Raw genomic sequence first — 19,081 nt, 5'->3', positions numbered from 1 at the left:
TAATGGCGTAGTTGGCCGCCAACTTAGAGAATGTTGAGTTGCCGACTTATCCATTATTTATGGTAGTTCATTATTACTTACTTCATTATTTTCTCTCGATTTTGACACCTGGTGACGTATCATATCTAATTAATTCCAATCTATGTAGGTAATCTCTCACAGACCGTTGACAACGATATATCAAACGTCACGGAGATTCAGCGGTTATTGCTAAATCAGGATTGCGCAGTTAAAACCATAAGTTAAATCTGCTCAGAAATGCTTGTAACCGCTAGTTGGAGGAAGATTAATAAAATCTACCACCAATCATATACCATATTCTACGATATAGTGTGAATTTGTCTTGCGTCAATAATAATGGAGGGAATAACTTTAGACATTAAGCCGACCGTGTATTTCGCAAATGACGGATGCACTCCGTGAGAAAATACGTCCTCCTCCCATCCTTCTTCTCCCAACCCCTAAGACGACGCACGAAGACTGTTAAATTACACATTTGTCAGCCAGAAATTAAGAGACGAAGGAAATTACCTAGTAATCCCAAGATCACAATGAATTATAATTGAATGCTCATATAGTTTATATGAAATATCCATAACGAATGATGATAAATTATAACAAGACACGTGCTCCTTTATGGCATAATAATTTCTGCGGGGTTTGGTGAGTTTTCTTGTTTAGTGTTGTATACACGCTTGAGTATCCTAATGTCAACCCTTTTAATACGTTATGCTAACGTGTTGCAAGAAATGCCTATAGACTGTCAATTATTCTATGGTAGTGTGCATACGTGCACGCGCATACATTAGCTACCCCAAGATCTAAATATACAGGTCAGACCGTTTGAATTATTGTGCGCAGCTTCTGACGTCATTAGGCTGGGTCCGTTTTCTCTTTGTGAAACACTGAAGAAAACTGTGAAACGCCAAGGAAGACAGGAACTATGATATTTTATATATATTATATATCATATATATTATATATTCATATATATAGACAGGAACTATAATATTTTATATATATATTTCATATAATATTTGTCAGAATATAACTAATTGCGTGGAGCGGTGCGAGCGAAGGCAACAACATACCCGAACGACGCACCAGCTTCAACTGACAGCTATAGGACCCGCGAACCCCACTTTGAACAGCCAGGTGACGTTCACGGGCCCGTTGCGCCAACTCCCTCGAAATTCGGTCGGAAGTGGTTAGACCTGTTATTCCTTAGACCTTGAGCTACCCGAAGTCAGATCCTGGGAGTAGCAACGAACCACCTATTGTGTGATCTGACCCGCCGTTAGTTTGGTTTGACCTCAGATATCAACCGTCAAGCCACCTGCATCCCGACCGGAGAGTAGGCCAAAGTTACCATACGATAACTGCTAGCGTAATATCATCGCTTAGATGTAAATCTTTATAAAGAGTTAAAATAAATATTGAGAGTCCATACTCAGTTCCATAATGTAAAGAGATGTAAATAAACGGACAGATGATGCTAGAAAAATAAAATCTAAAATATACTTGGCAACCGCCACCATTTTTTTTTTCACCTCCGTTGATGGAAAGCACCAGTCACGGCGGCGACACAACAAAGACCAGAAGCCACACATAGTTTATCTCCAACGCCTACAACTATTGTAGAACAACACAAGTCTACAGACGATGTAAATTTAATCTAGATTACCGCCCCACCGAATAATACTGGGATACTCCTGTGAAATTAAAACTTTCATAGAAGCGGAAAACTGCATATAATCGGCAGTACAATGTCATCACAAAGCATCATGTGTCCTTGTGAATACTGTAATAATTTATCTTGATTATTTCAATTCTATGATGTCATTTGAGTAATTAGATAAAACATAGTATTATAGCTTACCCTTGGGGCAAATTGGTGATTTTCTTCGTCTCTGTTCTGGTTAATGACGGCGCTCCGTGCATGGAGTTTGAGCGTGGCATGGGGGGAATAGACATGGGGGTGGTAGGAATGGATAAAGATTATGTGTTGAGGGGAGACTGGGGCATAGAACGCGCACCCTCATTCTGGTATAGCACACGCTTCGTCGTATTTACACTTCACACGATAGGATTTTTATGAGGTCTGCGATTTGGGTGAATTTTATATCATTCTCCAATCACAAATCACTAACACTTTTGAGTCAGTTTGAAATCGTGACTCGAACTACGTAAAAAGGTGTCCGACCTGGGGCTGAACGCCTAGTGACCTTTGACTTCTCGTTGGCAAAAGTCTATGGGAGGTACAACTTCACTTTAACTGAGGTGATGTTGTTGAATATGTTGCATGATACACAAATTAGATTATCCCCATATATGGGAATTAGAGATGGGTAATACGCAAGCACCAATACTAAAGACGGAGAAGTCATCAGGGGGTAAATTAAGAGATTAATAATGAAAAGTATTGGGAACTCAGTATTCCTGAGGAAGGAAGTCAACCCTTGTTGGTTCTATGGCGTCGAATCCTATACATAATAATTCATTTGATGTTTTCGTATATATGAACAAAAACGAAAAAGAAATTTTGTATAAATCGTTATACATCCTTTTATACACTAAACCTTCTAGAATACTGATTTCATACAGCTTGATATGTTTAATTACTGTATCTCGATTTTAATCTTATTTCTACAGCTATTAATTCCATAAATTAAGTTAGGTCGTAATCACAGATGCCTATATTGAATTGTAATAATAGCTTTTTTTTTTACTAAAAAAATAAATGTCGGGTTTTATTCCGGACATATAGTCAGTGTGGTGTGGGTCACCATGATTACGCGTGTGGATAGAGTAAATAAAACTCGAGATTACATGGTATTTTGTATTGTTAAGTAAGTTACAAGCAACCAACGCAAGCAGCTTATTCCTCACTCACCTTAGGTCCTAGGGCTGCGTTGTCTCTGGCCGGGCATATAGAGTTGCCACGTCTAACCTGTTTACGTAGGGCATACTTATATAGTATATACAGAATTACATTATGAACAGATAGAATATATGTGGCATCGATGTATTCGTGTATGTTGCTTGCTGCGCTAGAGAATGCGGGTGGGTAATTACGCAGTTATAAATTACGCATCATGTCACATTATATTACAACTGCTACATTGGCATTGTTAATGTGGTGTGAATGTGGTACAGAAGGGGTGCGCAGTTATCACCCCCATGCATGGGGTGAAAGGGTCAAAGTGAGGCGGGAATGCTGGTATGCAAGGATGTCGGACATATAGTGTGCGTGTGCGAGTGAAACGAGGGGTAGCAAGTGGAGCGCTAGGGTTACTATAGTCAACGCAAGGAGAAATGACCGATAAGGCGTGGCTAGGAGATTTCCCGGTGTTGCCACATATGGGCATCCATGGCGAGAACGTGCGTGTGGATGCAATGTTTTCTGAATGCAGTGTGAGGGGGGCGGGGCCAGAGATTAGATGTAGTGGCAACGTCGCTCTCGCATGCACATATGCCATATCTTCACTTAAAGAAACGAAACCTTTGTATAGAAAACATTGCTTTGATTTTTATCTCAGTGGTGGTGTGTGACAAAAAAATTATAATATAATCGTATGAGGCAACATTATAAAATTATAAAATAGAATTATATAATAAAATAAAATTATAAAATAATTATATGTGGCACCACAGGGGAACTCCCAGTGCTCCGCCCTAACGGCCAGATCTCAGTGCATAGGGTATAATAGGCAACGGTGTTAGGTAGGCTAGGATAAGGAGTTATAGAAGTGTGATGCGAACGAAAGGGTATTAAAGACTGAAGCAAAAGCAATCGAAGGAACAGGATTTCCACAGAAATCAGGTAAGTGATAGATAAAAATCTTACGATAATCAAAGGAAATAGGGAACTCCTGTTTGGAATTTATAATATTCTTCATTGTGGCTCAAGACTATTTACCATGCTACCAGCTGATGGAAAAGAAAACTTCAGTGGTAGAACGATTGAAAGAAAAACAACAAATAAAATTTATATTTGAGAGATGCCGTTATGGCAGATTCATACTGAAAAACACGACAGTGTAGGGACAAAACATCAAAAAACAAGCTAAAGTCCTCCTCCGCCTGAGGTGGGCAGTAACAAAACTAAGAATCAAGAATCGAATACCTATGAGGGGTCCACACTGATGTAAATTCTATATACTTATAAACGTTCTTACTCTATGACAGGTCATTTGTTGTCAACCCAACAGTTGTGCTAAGCATTAGCACTAAATATTCATCTTAGCGCATTTACTCTCAAGGGTACCAAACAACAATTGGCGCTTCAGGAAGTAGGCATATAGATCCAACAAACAAAGGTGTTAATTTCGTACCCACTTAACAATTACATAATGTTATTTGTGAAAATTATAAATGAAGTGTTCCATTCATATTTTATGTTCGTAGCTATTTTTATATACCATTTGAATCCTCGTTTGTCTATATTACTTTGGAAGCCATAAGACTAAGTTCTGTTTGTGGCTGGTATTACAACGATGCACTGAAAATGCGTGTAATATTACTGCCCATGGATCAGAGTATTCTGTTTTTGAACCGTGCTTATACATTTCTTTACCATATTGTCCGTATGCATATTTTACAGTGTGTATACATCAATTACAGCTTAAAGTTTTTTAGCAGAATTTGGTCAGGTGGTTTTTTGGATGTCATCAGTCATTTAAACCATTACCCCAAATTTCTTGTATAATTTTTATTTCTCTGAGATAAATGACCAAAGCTACAAGGTAGACTTATATTTTACTCAAGGAAGAGATATCATGTTTGGCCTTGGGAAGAAGTGGGGCAGTGTAGAATAATCTATTTTCATTCTTCTGTGTGGTGATTGTATCTGGCAATTTGAGTTTGTTTCCTAACCTATTCTGTTTCAGTGTTGGGTGATGGCCTGAATGCAGCCAGACCAATGTTGTTCTTGTATACTGTGCAGGGGTGCCGTGCTTCCAGAGTTCATTGGAGTATCGCTGTGGCACCTCTGGTAAGCAAGTGGTTTTAACTTCTTGACCTTGTTTTGATAAAATACATGATTGCACTCTTATCTTTATTTGCTTGATGATTATATTTATTTTATGATAACTAGCTAGTGCACCACTATATATAGAAGCATGGCAGGATTGGCAGGCTTTTTTCCGACCCTCCAGAGCTCTGGCACCAATAAAATTGGCATTGCAGGCCTAATGCTGTGAGAGTGATTACTCATTTGGTCTGATGTCTTGAGAAGTCAATATAGTGTGGAGTTTAGAGGTTTGTCTTGGAGTGATTATTTTATGGAATGATTGTGTATGTGTTTTTGGTTGGAAATGCGAGATATAGGCAGGGGTGCAAAGTATTCTGGAGCTCTGGGGGAGCCTTACAAAAGCCTGCCTTTCCTATCTTGTTTCGATATACATAATGATTAAGTATTTCATGTCTGCACTTATTAATTATCGTGAAACATAATTACGAAGCATGTAAAAAAAAAAAGAGCAATCTGCTCGCAGAGGTGCTGGAGCGGTGTTCCAATGAACTGCAGCAGCTCTGCGCCTATGGATATAGGTGACAGGATGAACATATATGAGTAATGTGTTGCTAGTTTCTTCATTCAGCTGGTTGTGACTGTATAATTTTAGAGCAATGGATTGGTTTTAGGATTTGTGTAGAATTACATGCCTGTTGTTTAGATTTTGGGTTTATTCCAATATCACTCAAAACACAATTTTCACTTATCTTTTTTGCATGTGAAAGACCAATTTTTTCTGTAGAATCATTAGGTTAGGTGCTATTGGACAATGTAAATTTCATGATAAACATCTGTGTGATTCTGGAGTTTTATTAGATCTTGTTCTGCTGGGAGAATTTTTGTCTGTAGACATTGTTATCTGGTGGAAGCTCGCAGGCTGAGTGGGTTAGGGCGTCAGATACTGCTTCTAAGGTCCTACTCATCATTCAATCCATACTAGTGTGAAATATTTCTATTTTATTCTAATTGGGTATGTGGCTGCAATTATTTGCATGTGACATTAGTGAAATTGGTGTTCTTTTGGTGGCACATGTTTTTTGGTGCATATTATCCTCCTGGTTCCTCTTGAAGTTTGATCACAATATGCTACAGAATACCTGCCACTTGGGATTTTGTATGAAGTAGCCCTGCTGTGGATGTGCTGTGTCTTGTGACACTGCTTCTGACCCAGGGCAATGGGTGAGATACAGGGATGACCTGTGATCCAAGAGGAGCCAAGAAAAGAGGGAGGGAGAGGGGTGAATGGGAGTGGAGTATGTGGGGATGGAGTGGGTGGGAGTGGATTTTTTGCCTTTGTTTTTTGGCTACCTCCCTTGAAAGGTGGAGAAAGCCTTTGGTATATGTATGTACTGTTTTTATTTGTATCATTGTGCACATTTCTTGATATATGTCTTATTTTCAGTCTTGATAGGTGCACTGTATTAACACCAATTTTTATAAGGAACTTAATTACTGATTCTGCTTTTCTAGAATAGTCCACCACAAGGTTCCTTGTCGTGTTTCACAAGGCTCTGTTTTTTCTCCAACCATCTTCAGCCTTATTCATTAATTTTTGTAATAGACCCATTGAATAAGACAGCTGAATGTCTTCGTTATGTACAGGAATACCTCACTATACAACCGAGTTGTGTTCCCAGCTGACTGATCGCAATGCGATAATTCTTATATAGAGGTGGGTTTTACATGTAAATAAGGGGGTTGTGTTTATGGACCCTGTCAACCCCTTCCCCCCTCAATTTTTGCCTCCTGGGGCTTTTGCGTACACCCAACATTCGTTTTACCTACTTTATAGCACTTGGTCGTATAGTGAGGTATTCCTGTATTTGTGTTCATCTTGTATGAGTAAATATTCTTTCCTGTATATTCTGAAAGCTCATAGGAAGAAACTAATTATTATACCAGACATTATTCTCTTGTCATGACAAGTATGGTATAAAATTTTTATTGGTAAGATTTTTTTTATGTAAAACTTTGCATTGCCATTTATCCAGTGTATTGCATTGTCAAAAAATGTTGACATTCCCTTCATCTCTTTTATCACTGAGAATTGTATATTTACATCATTTAGCATATGAAGTTTAATTTCTATATTGTATTCTGAGGCATTATTACCAGTACAACATTTATGTATTAATACCATATGGGTCCTCTTCCCATGGTGCATACATGAGTACTTGTAGAGTTTCTATGAAGAGGGATACCATTACAGTGTTCTTTGAGTTCTTGGTTGTTGAAGGTAAAGCAATTAAATCTGATGCATGAAGATAAGTTATTCAATTTTTTCAACTTATTAATTACCACATTTGTCTTTTGTCTCTGCCAGATGCTGATAAGAGAAGACTGACAACACAAGTTATTTGTTTGTTTGCACCGCAGTACAAGAGGGCCAGAAGGTTTTCTCTTGGTAAGTTATTTGTTGCTGAAAGAATATTCCTGGTCATGTTATTTAGTCAAACTTTTGTTATGATATTCAATTCTTTAGATAATCATTGACCAAAAGGTTACAATTAAGATTTCTATATACAATTTTATATACATTGTGGTCTAGGACTATCTGTTGTTGATGTATCCATTGAATGTCTTAAAGTGGAGTAGCTCTTTATCTATCAAATCACTTATGTAGATCTACGAATGTTACCCAAGCTATTATTGTACATGTAATGGATAATGGGGGCAATAGACTAACTTGAATTTCTAAGTCCCCCATTTTATAATTGTGGCATACCAAGAACCCATTTTCACAATCTTTAAGGCTAATATTAAGTTATCATAAATGTATTGAAGTTATTATAGTTAATTGTCTCTTCATTGTCCATCTGTCAAATTTGGCTTTGAATTTATTTTTTCTTTCAAATGTTTTCTTGCTTTGTTTTGGTTCTCAATATTCTTCAGAAACTTCGTTTTTATTTTTCTCTGTGCCATCTCGTCACTGCTGCCTTCAGAAAGGAGATCTTCCACTAAATTTTGTGCTCTCCTTTCACTGTTCTGAACACTGCAGTCATGTCACTCCTGTACTTTCTTGAAATGAGGGGAGAGCTCTATCCTTTCTTCATAAGATCTATTTGTTAGACTGGAGACCATTTTGGTTGCCATTCTTTGTGGTCTCAGTCTTGCTTATTTTACTTTTGTATAGAGACTTCTAAGGGGAAGCTTGCTGGCTGAGTGGGTTAGGGCGTCATTGCTTGCGGCGATGGTTGAGGGGATGGTGGTTTGAACCCCACCACTGGTGAAGTTGAACCAAGGGCATGGGTCATTACATTCCAATCTACAAAGTCCTCTGTAAGGGGCACCATCCTAGCCTCCCAATAGGGGGGGAAGAGTTTGTGACGCTAAACCATATCATATAGGGACTTCTCTCCTGGTGACACTGCACAAATCTGGCTCAACCCCACCCGCTCTCTCTCCATCCCCTACCCTCACACAAGCTCTCGTGAAAACTTTCAACTACCCGGAACAGACTTCATGCCACATTATATATCTGCAACACATTCCATAATGCTTCACTGTCAACCTTGTCATATGCCTTCTCCAAATCCATATTAGTCCAAAGTACTTCCTTTACCTTTGCCAAAGAATTTTTAGCTTTGTCACAAATAATATCTAAACACCCCCTCATTTCCTTAGACTGCACTCATCGCCCCCCAGTTACTCCCCCTGTTCTGATCCTAATCCTCTCAGTTAACAACCTCTACACCACCAATGCAGAAAATAGATAAGACAGAAATCCCCTCATGTTGCATCAAAATATCTGTACACAACTCTTCCCTACTCCCCCAATCTCTTATTTATTGTTGTTATTACTTGGGTCGTAAGAGGCGACTAAAACGAGATGGAGGACAGGACTACGTATCCCACCCTCTGTGGCCCTAAAGGGTAAATTCTTATAAAAAAAAAAAGTCGAGGCATAAGAGGGTCTGGGAGGAGTTATCTAACCAAAACCCTAAGTTTGGGTCTTAATTAGCATGGGTTTGGTATGGATGGGAGTAAAAGGGAAGAGATAGGCATTATGATTGTGAGAAGAAAGATGGATATGTTAGCATTGAGTGAAACAAAGTTGAAAGGGAGGGTTGAGATTGAGTGTAGTGGGGAGGGAGGGTGTCGGGAGTGAGGAGAGGATGAGAGTGGGAAGGGGTGGCTATACTAGTCAGTGAAGAGATACATAAGCGTATGGTGGAGTGGAAGGAGATTTCTTCAAAGTTAATGTAGATGAAGGTGAAATTGGGAAAGGAGATGTGGGTCTTTGTAATTGCATAAGGGCCTGGTAGTAAGAAGAGCATAAAGGAAAGGGAGGCTTTTGGACAGATCTAAATGAGTGCATAGAGGGTTTAGGGAGAAATGTCAGTGTAGTGGTATTGGGAGATTTCGATGCTAGAATAGGAGATGAACCAATAGATGGAGTGGTTGGGAAGTGTGGAGTACCAGGAAAAAAATCATAGTGGAAAGTTTATGTTGGAGATGTGTTTAGAAGAGACTTGATAGCTAACAGTGTTTAGGAAAAATAGTTGAGCATAGGTACACATGAGAGAGGGTGATGGAAGGAAGGGTGGTTGATAAGGGTTTAATGGACTTTATATTGGTATCCAGGAAAAGAGTAGGAAGAGATTTGAATGTATGTGTTCTTAGGGGAGAGAGTGGGGAAATATCAGATCATTTTTTGGTGGACGGTATGTTCAGAGTGGAAGATAGATGGAGACAGAGGAAAAGGAGAGAAGTTTGGGAGGTGCTTAGAGTAAAATGTTTAAATGGGGAAGAAAAGGAAGAGTACAAGAACTAATTGAGAGAATGTGGGAGGAGGTGAAAGAGTAGTAGAGGTAGGAGTGGAGGAGGAATGGGGATGGTTCAAGGAGGGAGTAACAAGGTGTGCAAAGATGGCATGTAGAACTATGTGCCCATAATTTTCATACTTTTCTTTGAAGGGATTTTGGTCTCTGTGCAGGTGTCCTTTTGGGGTTTGCATTCTCTTGTTACTCTCAATGCTTTATTTTGTGTAGTTTGTATATTGTCTGTTTTGTTGATTGTAGGAACCATGCTGTGGAAGCATGCATATTTGAGAGTAGTGTTTATGAATTGTTTGAAGACTAGTTAGTTTATTTCTTGTTGATTTTCACTATCAGATCTTGAATGAAGGTCATACGAATATTAAAAGTAAGGCTTAGAATTTTAGATTCACTTTCCAGTGGAAGGGTATAGCTGTTTGATTTCATTGTACCTCTTTTTCTTCAAGTTTCCTCTCTCATTTTAGGTATCTTGGTGAAACCTCTTCCTCTCATTCTTTTCCTGTGACAGAAACCACTTCATCCATTTCAGGAGAGCGCCTCCATTTTCTCTTTGCATATAGAGTTTCTCTGGTCTTTTTGTGGTTCAGGCTTTTTACAACAAGAGTACCTCCTCCTCCTCTTCCTCCTCCTCCTTCTCCTCCTCCTCCTCCTCTTCCTCCTCCTCCTCCTCCTCCTCCTCCTCCCCACTCCCTCTCCCCCATTCCTCCTCACCTTCCTCTCCCTCCTCTCTCTCTCTCCCACAGACTATTTCTCTACGCTCTGATATTTACTTACCTTTCTTCATCTTCTTTGTCCTTTTTTTTTTTTTGTCCTTTTCTTTTTCTCCTCCTTCTTCCTCTTCTCCCTCTTCTTCTTATCCTCCTTCTTCCTCTCCATCTTCTTCTTCTTCTTCTCCATCTTCTTCTTCTTCTTCTTCTCCATCTTCTTCTTCTTCTTCTTCTTCTTCTTCTCATTCTAATTCTAATTGTCCTAATTCTTCTTGGTTTGTGAGGCATCCATTTTATTATATCTGAGCTCTTGCTTGTATTTGTTGCAGTTTGGATGTTCTTAGCTACTCTTTTGTAAAGATGGAAGAAATATAGTTAGAATTGATAAAGATCCTAGAGCTAGTCTGAGGACCAAGTGTCAGCCACTAGGGGCTTCATCTCGAGATGAGATGATTAATTAACATGTTTAGAAAATGGGCAGTGGGAAGGTGTTCTCTCTGCTGTCTATCTTGTAGGACTACTATGAACAGGTATGGCATTGATGAATGAAGCTATAAAGGTTTGTGGTGTATATGTTGGTGAACAGTGAATTGGAGAAGTGTATAGACACTGCTTCTGACCCAGGGCAGTGGACAGGGTGCAGGGATGACCCGTCATCTAGGAGGTGCTAAGATGGTAGGGAGGGTGGAGGGGTGTGGAGTGTTTTCAGGGATGAAATGGGTGGGAATGATTTTATGCCTTTTCCTTTTTGGCTACCTCCCTAGTAAGGGGGAAGAAGCCTTGGTATATGTATGTATGTATAGATTATGGCCATAGCCTTGAGATTCACTAAGTGGAAAACTTCCGTCCCCACGTGGCTGGTAATGGCCCTCGGAACCTCTCAAAGATTTCTCTGGGAAGAAACAGTGAACTGTTGTCTGTGTTATGTCAGTGTAGGATTGTTTCTCTTTTATTGGCTCAAAGTTGTAGGGAGAGGCGAGTGGTCATTAATTTGGTATCTTGCAGAACCACCACATGCAGGTACCCATCACAAGACCCTGAATGGGATGTGTGAAAGGCATGGGAACTTTCCTCTGCCATGTTTAGCTGCTTTTTTTATGGGTTATAGGTTGGAAAGTAATGATAAAAGCACTAATATAATTTTTTTTTTTTTTTTTTTTTTTTTTTTTTCATTTCAGCAATTTAGTGCATGTGCAAATATCACCAAGATGGAAGTTTCTTCAAGAAAGACTACCGAGATGGCGTTTTCTTCAGAGAAGACTACTGATCTGGAATCTGAGGAAAACAGTGGCAAAAAGAGGAAGCTGAATGATGTAGAAAGCACAAGTGAAAAGAGATTTAACACTGGTGAAAAGGTAATCAGAATTGAAGGCAGTCACAGTACAAGTGAAAAGGGACTTTCTGTAAATAAAAGTCAGATCACTGGTAAAAATGGAATTCCAGTTGAAAATAGTATGAACAAAGATGATAAAACAGTTGCAAGTGAAAATAGAATGAACTTAAGTGAAAAGAGATTTGTAGATTCAGGTAAAAACAGTGTAAACACAGATAAAAACCGAGGTGCAGGTGAAAATACTACTAAGACAACTGATGAAATGGTTGCAGTCGAAAAAGGAGTTGTTGATGAAAATCTGAACAGAAGTGGAAAAGAAGTTACAAATAGAGGTAGTGTCAAGGAGGGTGAAAAAGATGCTGCAGGTAAAATCTCGATGAACACAACTGAAATGGGAATTTCTGGCAAAAAGAGTCAGAGCACAAATGAAAAAGGAATTCTAAGAGAAAATGTTGTAAAAACTGGGGGTGAAACCATTCCTAAAAACATAAGTACAGCAGGGCAGGCAAGTGTTGGTGCAGTTAAGGAAGGGGCATCAAAACCTAAAAATTCAAAAGTTTTGTCTTTGCTCCTGAAACCACCACCCAAGAGTACAGTGGAAGGGAACAAAGATATTGGGGAAACACCGGAGAACAAAAGTAGCACTTCTAGTGATAAAGACAGTCAACTCAGGAATATCCGCTTACTTAAATTACGTGCTCAGAAAATAATGACGGACAATGCAAAAGATCAACAAAATAAAAGTGATTCTCAGAAGGAAAAGGAAAGTAAGACAAAAGAATTGCCAATCAAGATTTCAGGTAGTTCTTCCCTGTCAGAAAGTGTAGATAAAACAAAAAGAAAATCAAATGAGATTTCTTGGTCTCTAGAAGATCATGCAAGTCCACTTGGTCGGCAAGATAGGCCTCTCCCCCAAGATTTTGGTCAATCAGATGGGACTTTACTGCCTTTTGATGAACCATGTGAAGAAGGGGTTTTGCCTGTATTAACAATCTCCGATACATTTTTAACTTCAATATACAGAGGCAAGGTAGAAATGCTTGTTATACCCAGCGCAGAAGCATTCAAGTGGAAAATTCGAGAAGATCAGATTCGTGTTGAGAAAACCTATGAATCACATGGTGAAGTTGCCATTGAAGGACCTGATGATGATGATGAGTTATCTGGGCCACATGACACCATTCCCTCCCATCAAAGTAACAGAAATATTTCTCACATTTCATCATCATTACCAACATCAAAAATGCATCGAAGTGAAAGTGTTGGTAGGGTACATGTCGTTTCTAAGGATTTCCACAAAGAGCAACCCATCGGTAAAAGTACCAAAAAAGATGGTGTATCGGCATTAAGAGCTGTTAGGGTACCTACCCACAATCTTGATAAAGTTAAAGGTTTGATTAAGAAGTTAAATGTGAATAAAAGGAACGTAAATACCCAGCCTACAAGGACTGTGAGGTACACGAGTAGAGATTTTGATTTTATAAAGAGCAACAGTAGGCAGAAGAACCCTTGTAATATTACTGTTAATCATAACCAACTCAAACAATCACAACTCAGCAAAGAATCACAACATACAGCAAGGAACCAGGGCGTAGGGTCCGTGGACACTCAACACAAAATAACTGAAAATAAAGGTGCGGCAAGTTTGAACAAGAACTCTGCTAACCTAATTAATAATAATAATAATAATCCTGGATTGAACAAGCAGTCTAAAACCCAGCCAATCATTGTAACAAAACAAACTATTGAGGGGAAAATGTCTAAACCTAACAAAGAATACTTTTCAAGGAAAGAAGTTGGCACAAAGGAAAATGACGGCCTGTCTGATAAATCTAGTCCAGAAAAACAAGTTGCAAGCAGTAGTAGATTAGAGTTTGGAGCTTCAGCAAACACAAAGCAAGGTTCTGTTGAAGGTAAGAGTGGCCCAGCTGAAAGAGTTGGTGTGATAAGAGAGGTGGTGTTAAAACCACAGAACGCTTTAGCAGATGGACTCTTGAAGTTGAAGACAATGTTACAGAACAAAGAGAATAATAAAGAAATCCTTTCTGATAATGTAATATGTGCAGGTGGGGTGCAGAGGCCAGTTGATAAGAGTAGCAATGAACAAGTGGCATCAACAAGTGTTAATCCCGTGTTTAATCCAGTATTCTACCCCAGTGTCATAGGCAGCTGTACTACTGATACTAATACTATTACTCCTGCTACTACTACTACTAGTACAACTTTGGAGAATACTGATTACTTGATGGAAAGCACATTTGAATCCGTGTTTATTAAGCAGGAAGAAAATGACTTGGCAGATTTGCCAGAAATAGATTCTGTGCAGTCTTTGCCTAATCGTGAACATGTTTTTCCAAACTTGGTTCAAGGTTTGGCATCAGCAGAAGACCATAACACCACTAGCTCCATTCCCGAATTATGTTCTTCTGCAGAACAGGCTCCTGATTCATTGTTATACAAAGTTCGATCTGAAGATGGAGGAAAAGGCAGCGGTCATCAGTCCGAAAATCTTCACTATCTCCAGGAAGAGCCCATGGATAGTGTACCACACGTATCCTCACCCAGTATTGATTCTCTGGAAGGAGACAGAGATGACTCAGCAGAGTTGCCGGAGATAGAATCGGTACAGTCATTGCACAGAAAAGAACATATTTTTCCGAATTTGGTTCAAGATTTGGAATCTGCAGAAGACCGTAACATCACTAGCTCAGCTCCGAAATTATCTTCTGCCGAACAGGCAGAACATCCATTGTTATACAGTGTTCAGTCTGAAGAGGGACCAAAAGGCAGTGGTCATCAGCCCATAGATAATGTACCACATGTATCTTCACACAGTATTGGTTCTCTGGAAGGAGAAAGAGAAGCTGATATCTTTGTCACTCCAGGATTGACCTCTCCATTAGAATCTTTGCTCCTTCAGTGTGAAAATCTCAGCAGCACTGTAAATGTCAACAGAACAGCTCAAGAAACAACAAGTACTAATGTTTGTGAGGAAAATATATTGGACTCGGATCTTTTGAATTTGAATGTTGAGGAAGTTATTATAGGAGACAATACACCTCAAGCTGGTATGCCAACTTTAGACAATTATAGATATGAGTCAGAATTTGAGGGCTTCCCTGCAAGTAAGAAAAAGAAAATAGCCAGTCAGAAAAAGGAAAACCTAGCAGTTCCAAGTTCTTACAAAAAGTTTAAAGCACTAAGGGGTTTTAATCGTTCACATGGAGAAAACAGTGTTTATCTTGAGAAAACACGTGAAGACTGTCCGATGTGTTACACAGTTATTGACATCAAGACTGTTGTTGTTGACATGGATAAGTTGTCATTTACTTTTACCTGTACCAAATGTTTACTTGTAATGGTATTTACCTTTGAGGCATTAAAGAAGTATATTTCAGAAATAATGGGCACTCCGGAAATGAATTTTTCTGGCCTCTGTGAATTCAAAGATTGGTGCAGAGAGACGCAGGAGAAAGCGAAGCTTTCGTCAAAGCAAGTTATAGTTCCAAAGAAGAAAAAGGAAAAGTCGCCGATCATGCCAGTCTATCAAAAGACAACAAAAGTAAAGAAGGAGAAAATTAAGCAAAGCAAAGGAATGGATATGTACAAAACTGTACCAATGGCAGATTTCTCACAAGGAAAAATCAAGTTCAGCTCCAAGATTACTGGGAAATCAAAGAGTTTATCAAAGAAGACCAAAGAACAGATTGTATCCAGCAAATTGAGAAAATTGTCTAGGGATCAAAAAGATAGAGGTGACGTTCGTTTTGTTGGCCTAAATAACAAAGGGGAAGTTGAGGTGAGCACCTCATTCTGAACTAAAGTGCATAACTGTATTGGGGTTAGTCATTTGGTGGTGTTCTTCAGAATTTTTATAGCAAAAGATTTAAGATTACATGTGTGTGTGTGTGTGTGAGAGGAAGAGATTTTTGTGTACATATTTATAGTATACCGGATAAGAGTTATGCTTGTACAAAGCATACAGCCAAAATATGCATACTCATTGTAGCAATTGGAGAAATCATTAGTCACCCAAGGGATTTGATTGTATTGTACCTATATGTAGATTATTACTTGAATTAACATTATTAGTAGAAAACAGTATTTTAATGTCCTTCAAATGTGTATTATTTCCTCACAAGGACAGATTTCCCTACAAACACATGATAAGATGCTCTTTGTCAATTGTGACTGCTCTTTTGACAGCTACATGCTACCAAATAACTTCTTTTTCATCCCTTCTAACACTGACTCAAAGCTTGCATGACTTGGTGTATGAGTTATGCTGACCTATATCTCTCTCTCTCCCTCTCTCCTTCCCTCCTTCCCTCCCTCCCTCTCTCCTTCCCTCCTTCCCTCCCTCCCTCTCTCCTTCCCTCCTTCCCTCCCTCCCTCTCTCCTTCCCTCCTTCCCTCCCTCCCTCTTTCTCTCAACAAAACCATGTCATGGGAAGTATTGGGCTGTTTCTACTCGTGGTACTGAGGCAGGATGAATAAAAACATCGAGTCACTAGGCTACTTCATCCTCGGTGACGTCATGTCGCCAATTTCTCTCTGAAGTGAACTTCAACCTCAGTAAAGACAAATTACGAAAATTTCCAATCCAACTGAATACTCCAAATGCATCACTCCCCATCTTCCCACCATCCTTCAATCTTTCCCTTCCACCATATGTGTATCTTTCTAGCCCCTTCAGGAGGATGTGGAAAAGGAGCCAAAGGTCTCCTTCCCACACAAATGACAGGAGCACAGGGAGTGGGGATAGATGTTGGGATTACTGAGTGAAAGGGGGATTATCTAGAGAGTTGAGTTGCGATAGAGGGTAGGGAAGTTTGAGAAGACCCGTTGAAAATAATGATCCTGGTGAACAGAAGAATTGGGACATAAATATTGGATTTTTTGACACATTTGACAAAAATCATTGAGATCAGTAATCCGGACAGACAGACAAGATGCTCAAAACATGAACTGAAACAAAAATTTGTACACATATATATCCTTTGTTATCAGTATCATCTGTTAATGGACTAGCATAATTGCATTGAAGGCGGCAACTTTGGAATGAGAATTAACATTAATGACTGTCCACCATGTATAGATTATTCTTACGTAATCTACAACTTCATAGTAAAAAAGCAAATTGTGTTTTCCCCCTAAAGCAGTGGTTCTTAATCATTTTCATTGCCCTTAGTACCTCTTGATTACTAAAAAAAAGATTCTCGTACCCCCTTCCAAAATAAATACAATCCAAACATCTGAAAAAGATTAGTGATACAAACCTTGCTGAAAATTTATTAGATATACTCAATTCTGAACAGGTATTTTTATTTTTTATTTCAAATTAGAAATGTCAATTAGTAGGATACAGTGAATGCACATTGTTTTCTCATGGTAAATATACAGTGCCATTGCACCGGCTATTATGTCTCGTACCCCCAGGGTTAAGGTTTTGTACTCCTTCGGGGACACAGGTACCCCAGGTTAAGCATCACCGTCCTAAAATAAGACCTGTCAGGATGACATCCTCATTAAACATGCGATATAAGTTTATGTTGTGTTTTTCTAGGTTAGATGGACATAGCTATTTTAATGCGAGTTTATAAGCACGAGTGAAGGAGTAACTGCCTCCAAAGAGGGATGGTATAATATTGGAGTGCTTACCCAGCAGATCTGAAAATAAGTAAAGTTATCCCTCTTAATGGCTCTAACCCATTTGTGTGTCAATGTTTCATCATTTGGGAAAGAAGATATTGTACAACCACTTTAGGACCAATAGGATAATTTCTATTGCAGCAAGGTACACAACGGACAGACAGTCTAGGGAACGACAACACCTGCTGGGCATGTTAATGTAAGGGGGTTTGTACGCTCTAACGGTCCGAACGTGTGAACGTGTGAACGGGTATTTGGGGTTTAACCAACGTGTTCGACAACCAAATACCACGTTCACACATCACTTTAAACACGTGTCTGTCGAACCGCGTTCGACGAACCGTTAAGACCTTGTAAACCCCCGCTTAAGCACAGAACTGAGGAGGTTTGAGATTGTGACCGAGAACATGTGCTCTCTTCCACAGTTACAGCCAATTAAGTTCATGTTGCGTCCCATTGTTTGTGAGGCATTTTCATTAGAATATAGTGTAGAATGGATATTAATTCATTAGAATCGGCACTGAGGACAGTGATCTAGATGATACACGAGCTCAGAAATTTACCTTATAAGGACATGCTTAGACACCTTGACTTACCCTTTCTGGGAAGATGTAAAATGCAGGGTGAGGTGTTCAAATGGGTCAAGGGTTTTAACAAGGGTGATGCAGACAAGGTCATCATATTAAGACAACAGGCAGGATTCGTAGTTATGGATTTAAGTTGGACAAATTTATATTTAGGAAATGGGGCAAGAACTGGTGTGCAAAAGAAGTGAAACAGACTTAGTAATCATTTAGTTGAGCGCTGAAACTATTGGCTGTTTTAAGAGATTTAATTTTATGGATGGGGATGATAGGTGACAAAGGACATGGAACTGCCTAGTGTAGGCCTTATGGTCTCTTGCAGCTTCCTTCATTCTTATATTCTTGTGATAAAGACAAACAACTTCGACTGCAAACGTTTGCCTTTTACCAATCGTATGTCCATGTCTTATTTTGTTGTATATACAAGAAAGCTGGATATTAATTGCATTTGAATTGAATGAATAACTATTCAAATTGACGGCAGCAGATGAAAATTCACCCCGTGATACTAGGTTGTTATTCACAGGTTCGTGCTCTGTAACACCGATACCTACAAAGAAATAGCTATAACACGTATAAGTGCGCTTAACTCTGACATCTTTACAGACGAACTTGAAGCTAAATTAAAAAACAATTGTATGCATTGCTCATACTCATATCTGCAGAAGCAAACAATACATACCTTAGATTATGAACACACACACACGTAATATTTCCCTCCCTCTTTTTCTTTCCCCCCCCCTCTCTCTCTCTCTCTCTCTCTCTCTCTCTCTCTCTCTCTCTCTCTCTCTCTCTCTCTCTCTCTCTCTCTCTCTCTCTCTCTCTCTCTCTCTCTCTCTCTCTCTCTCTCTCTCTCTCTCTCTCTCTCTCTCTCTCTCTCTCTCTCTCTCTCTCTCTTACGCAATGCATCGTAAAAGAAGAACGACGTACGAATATGGGGGTCTGCTACGAATGGCTCATAATTTCTCATGAAGACAAAGCGGTCACAAGAGTGGCAGGGCTTGAAATATATTG

General features: G+C 39.2%; 1 protein-coding gene across 5 annotated transcripts; it reads left to right on the top strand.

Annotated features, from left to right (window-relative positions):
• Positions 1-3,296: 3,296 nt before the first annotated feature.
• LOC143035757 (uncharacterized) lies at positions 3,297-15,931 on the top strand. 5 transcript variants are annotated; one of them, XM_076202683.1, is made up of 4 exons: positions 3,297-3,823; positions 4,890-4,993; positions 7,338-7,418; positions 11,678-15,931. In XM_076202683.1, the coding sequence occupies exon 4, from the start codon at positions 11,708-11,710 to the stop codon at positions 15,647-15,649; it is 3,942 nt and encodes a 1,313-aa protein (XP_076058798.1). In that variant the 5' UTR covers positions 3,297-3,823; positions 4,890-4,993; positions 7,338-7,418; positions 11,678-11,707; the 3' UTR covers positions 15,650-15,931. The 5 variants fall into 5 exon arrangements, with proteins under 5 accessions (XP_076058798.1, XP_076058802.1, XP_076058797.1 ...); XM_076202682.1 differs by lacking the exon at positions 3,297-3,823 and adding an exon at positions 4,242-4,319; XM_076202685.1 differs by lacking the exon at positions 3,297-3,823 and adding an exon at positions 4,492-4,513.
• The last annotated feature ends 3,150 nt before the right edge of the window (positions 15,932-19,081 follow it).

The sequence above is a fragment of the Oratosquilla oratoria genome, chromosome 19, assembly GCF_046742065.1.
Source record: "Oratosquilla oratoria isolate Oo_2021 chromosome 19, ASM4674206v1, whole genome shotgun sequence".
NCBI classification, from domain to species: domain Eukaryota; kingdom Metazoa; phylum Arthropoda; class Malacostraca; order Stomatopoda; family Squillidae; genus Oratosquilla; species Oratosquilla oratoria.
The sequence above is the reverse complement of the archived record's forward strand: the minus strand, read 5'-3'. Positions and strand labels throughout refer to the sequence as shown.

Coding starts and splice junctions, on each gene's coding strand:
- LOC143035757 (XM_076202687.1), top strand. CDS start 11,708: ATGGAAGTTTCTTCAAGAAAGACTACCGAGATGGCGTTTTCTTCAGAG.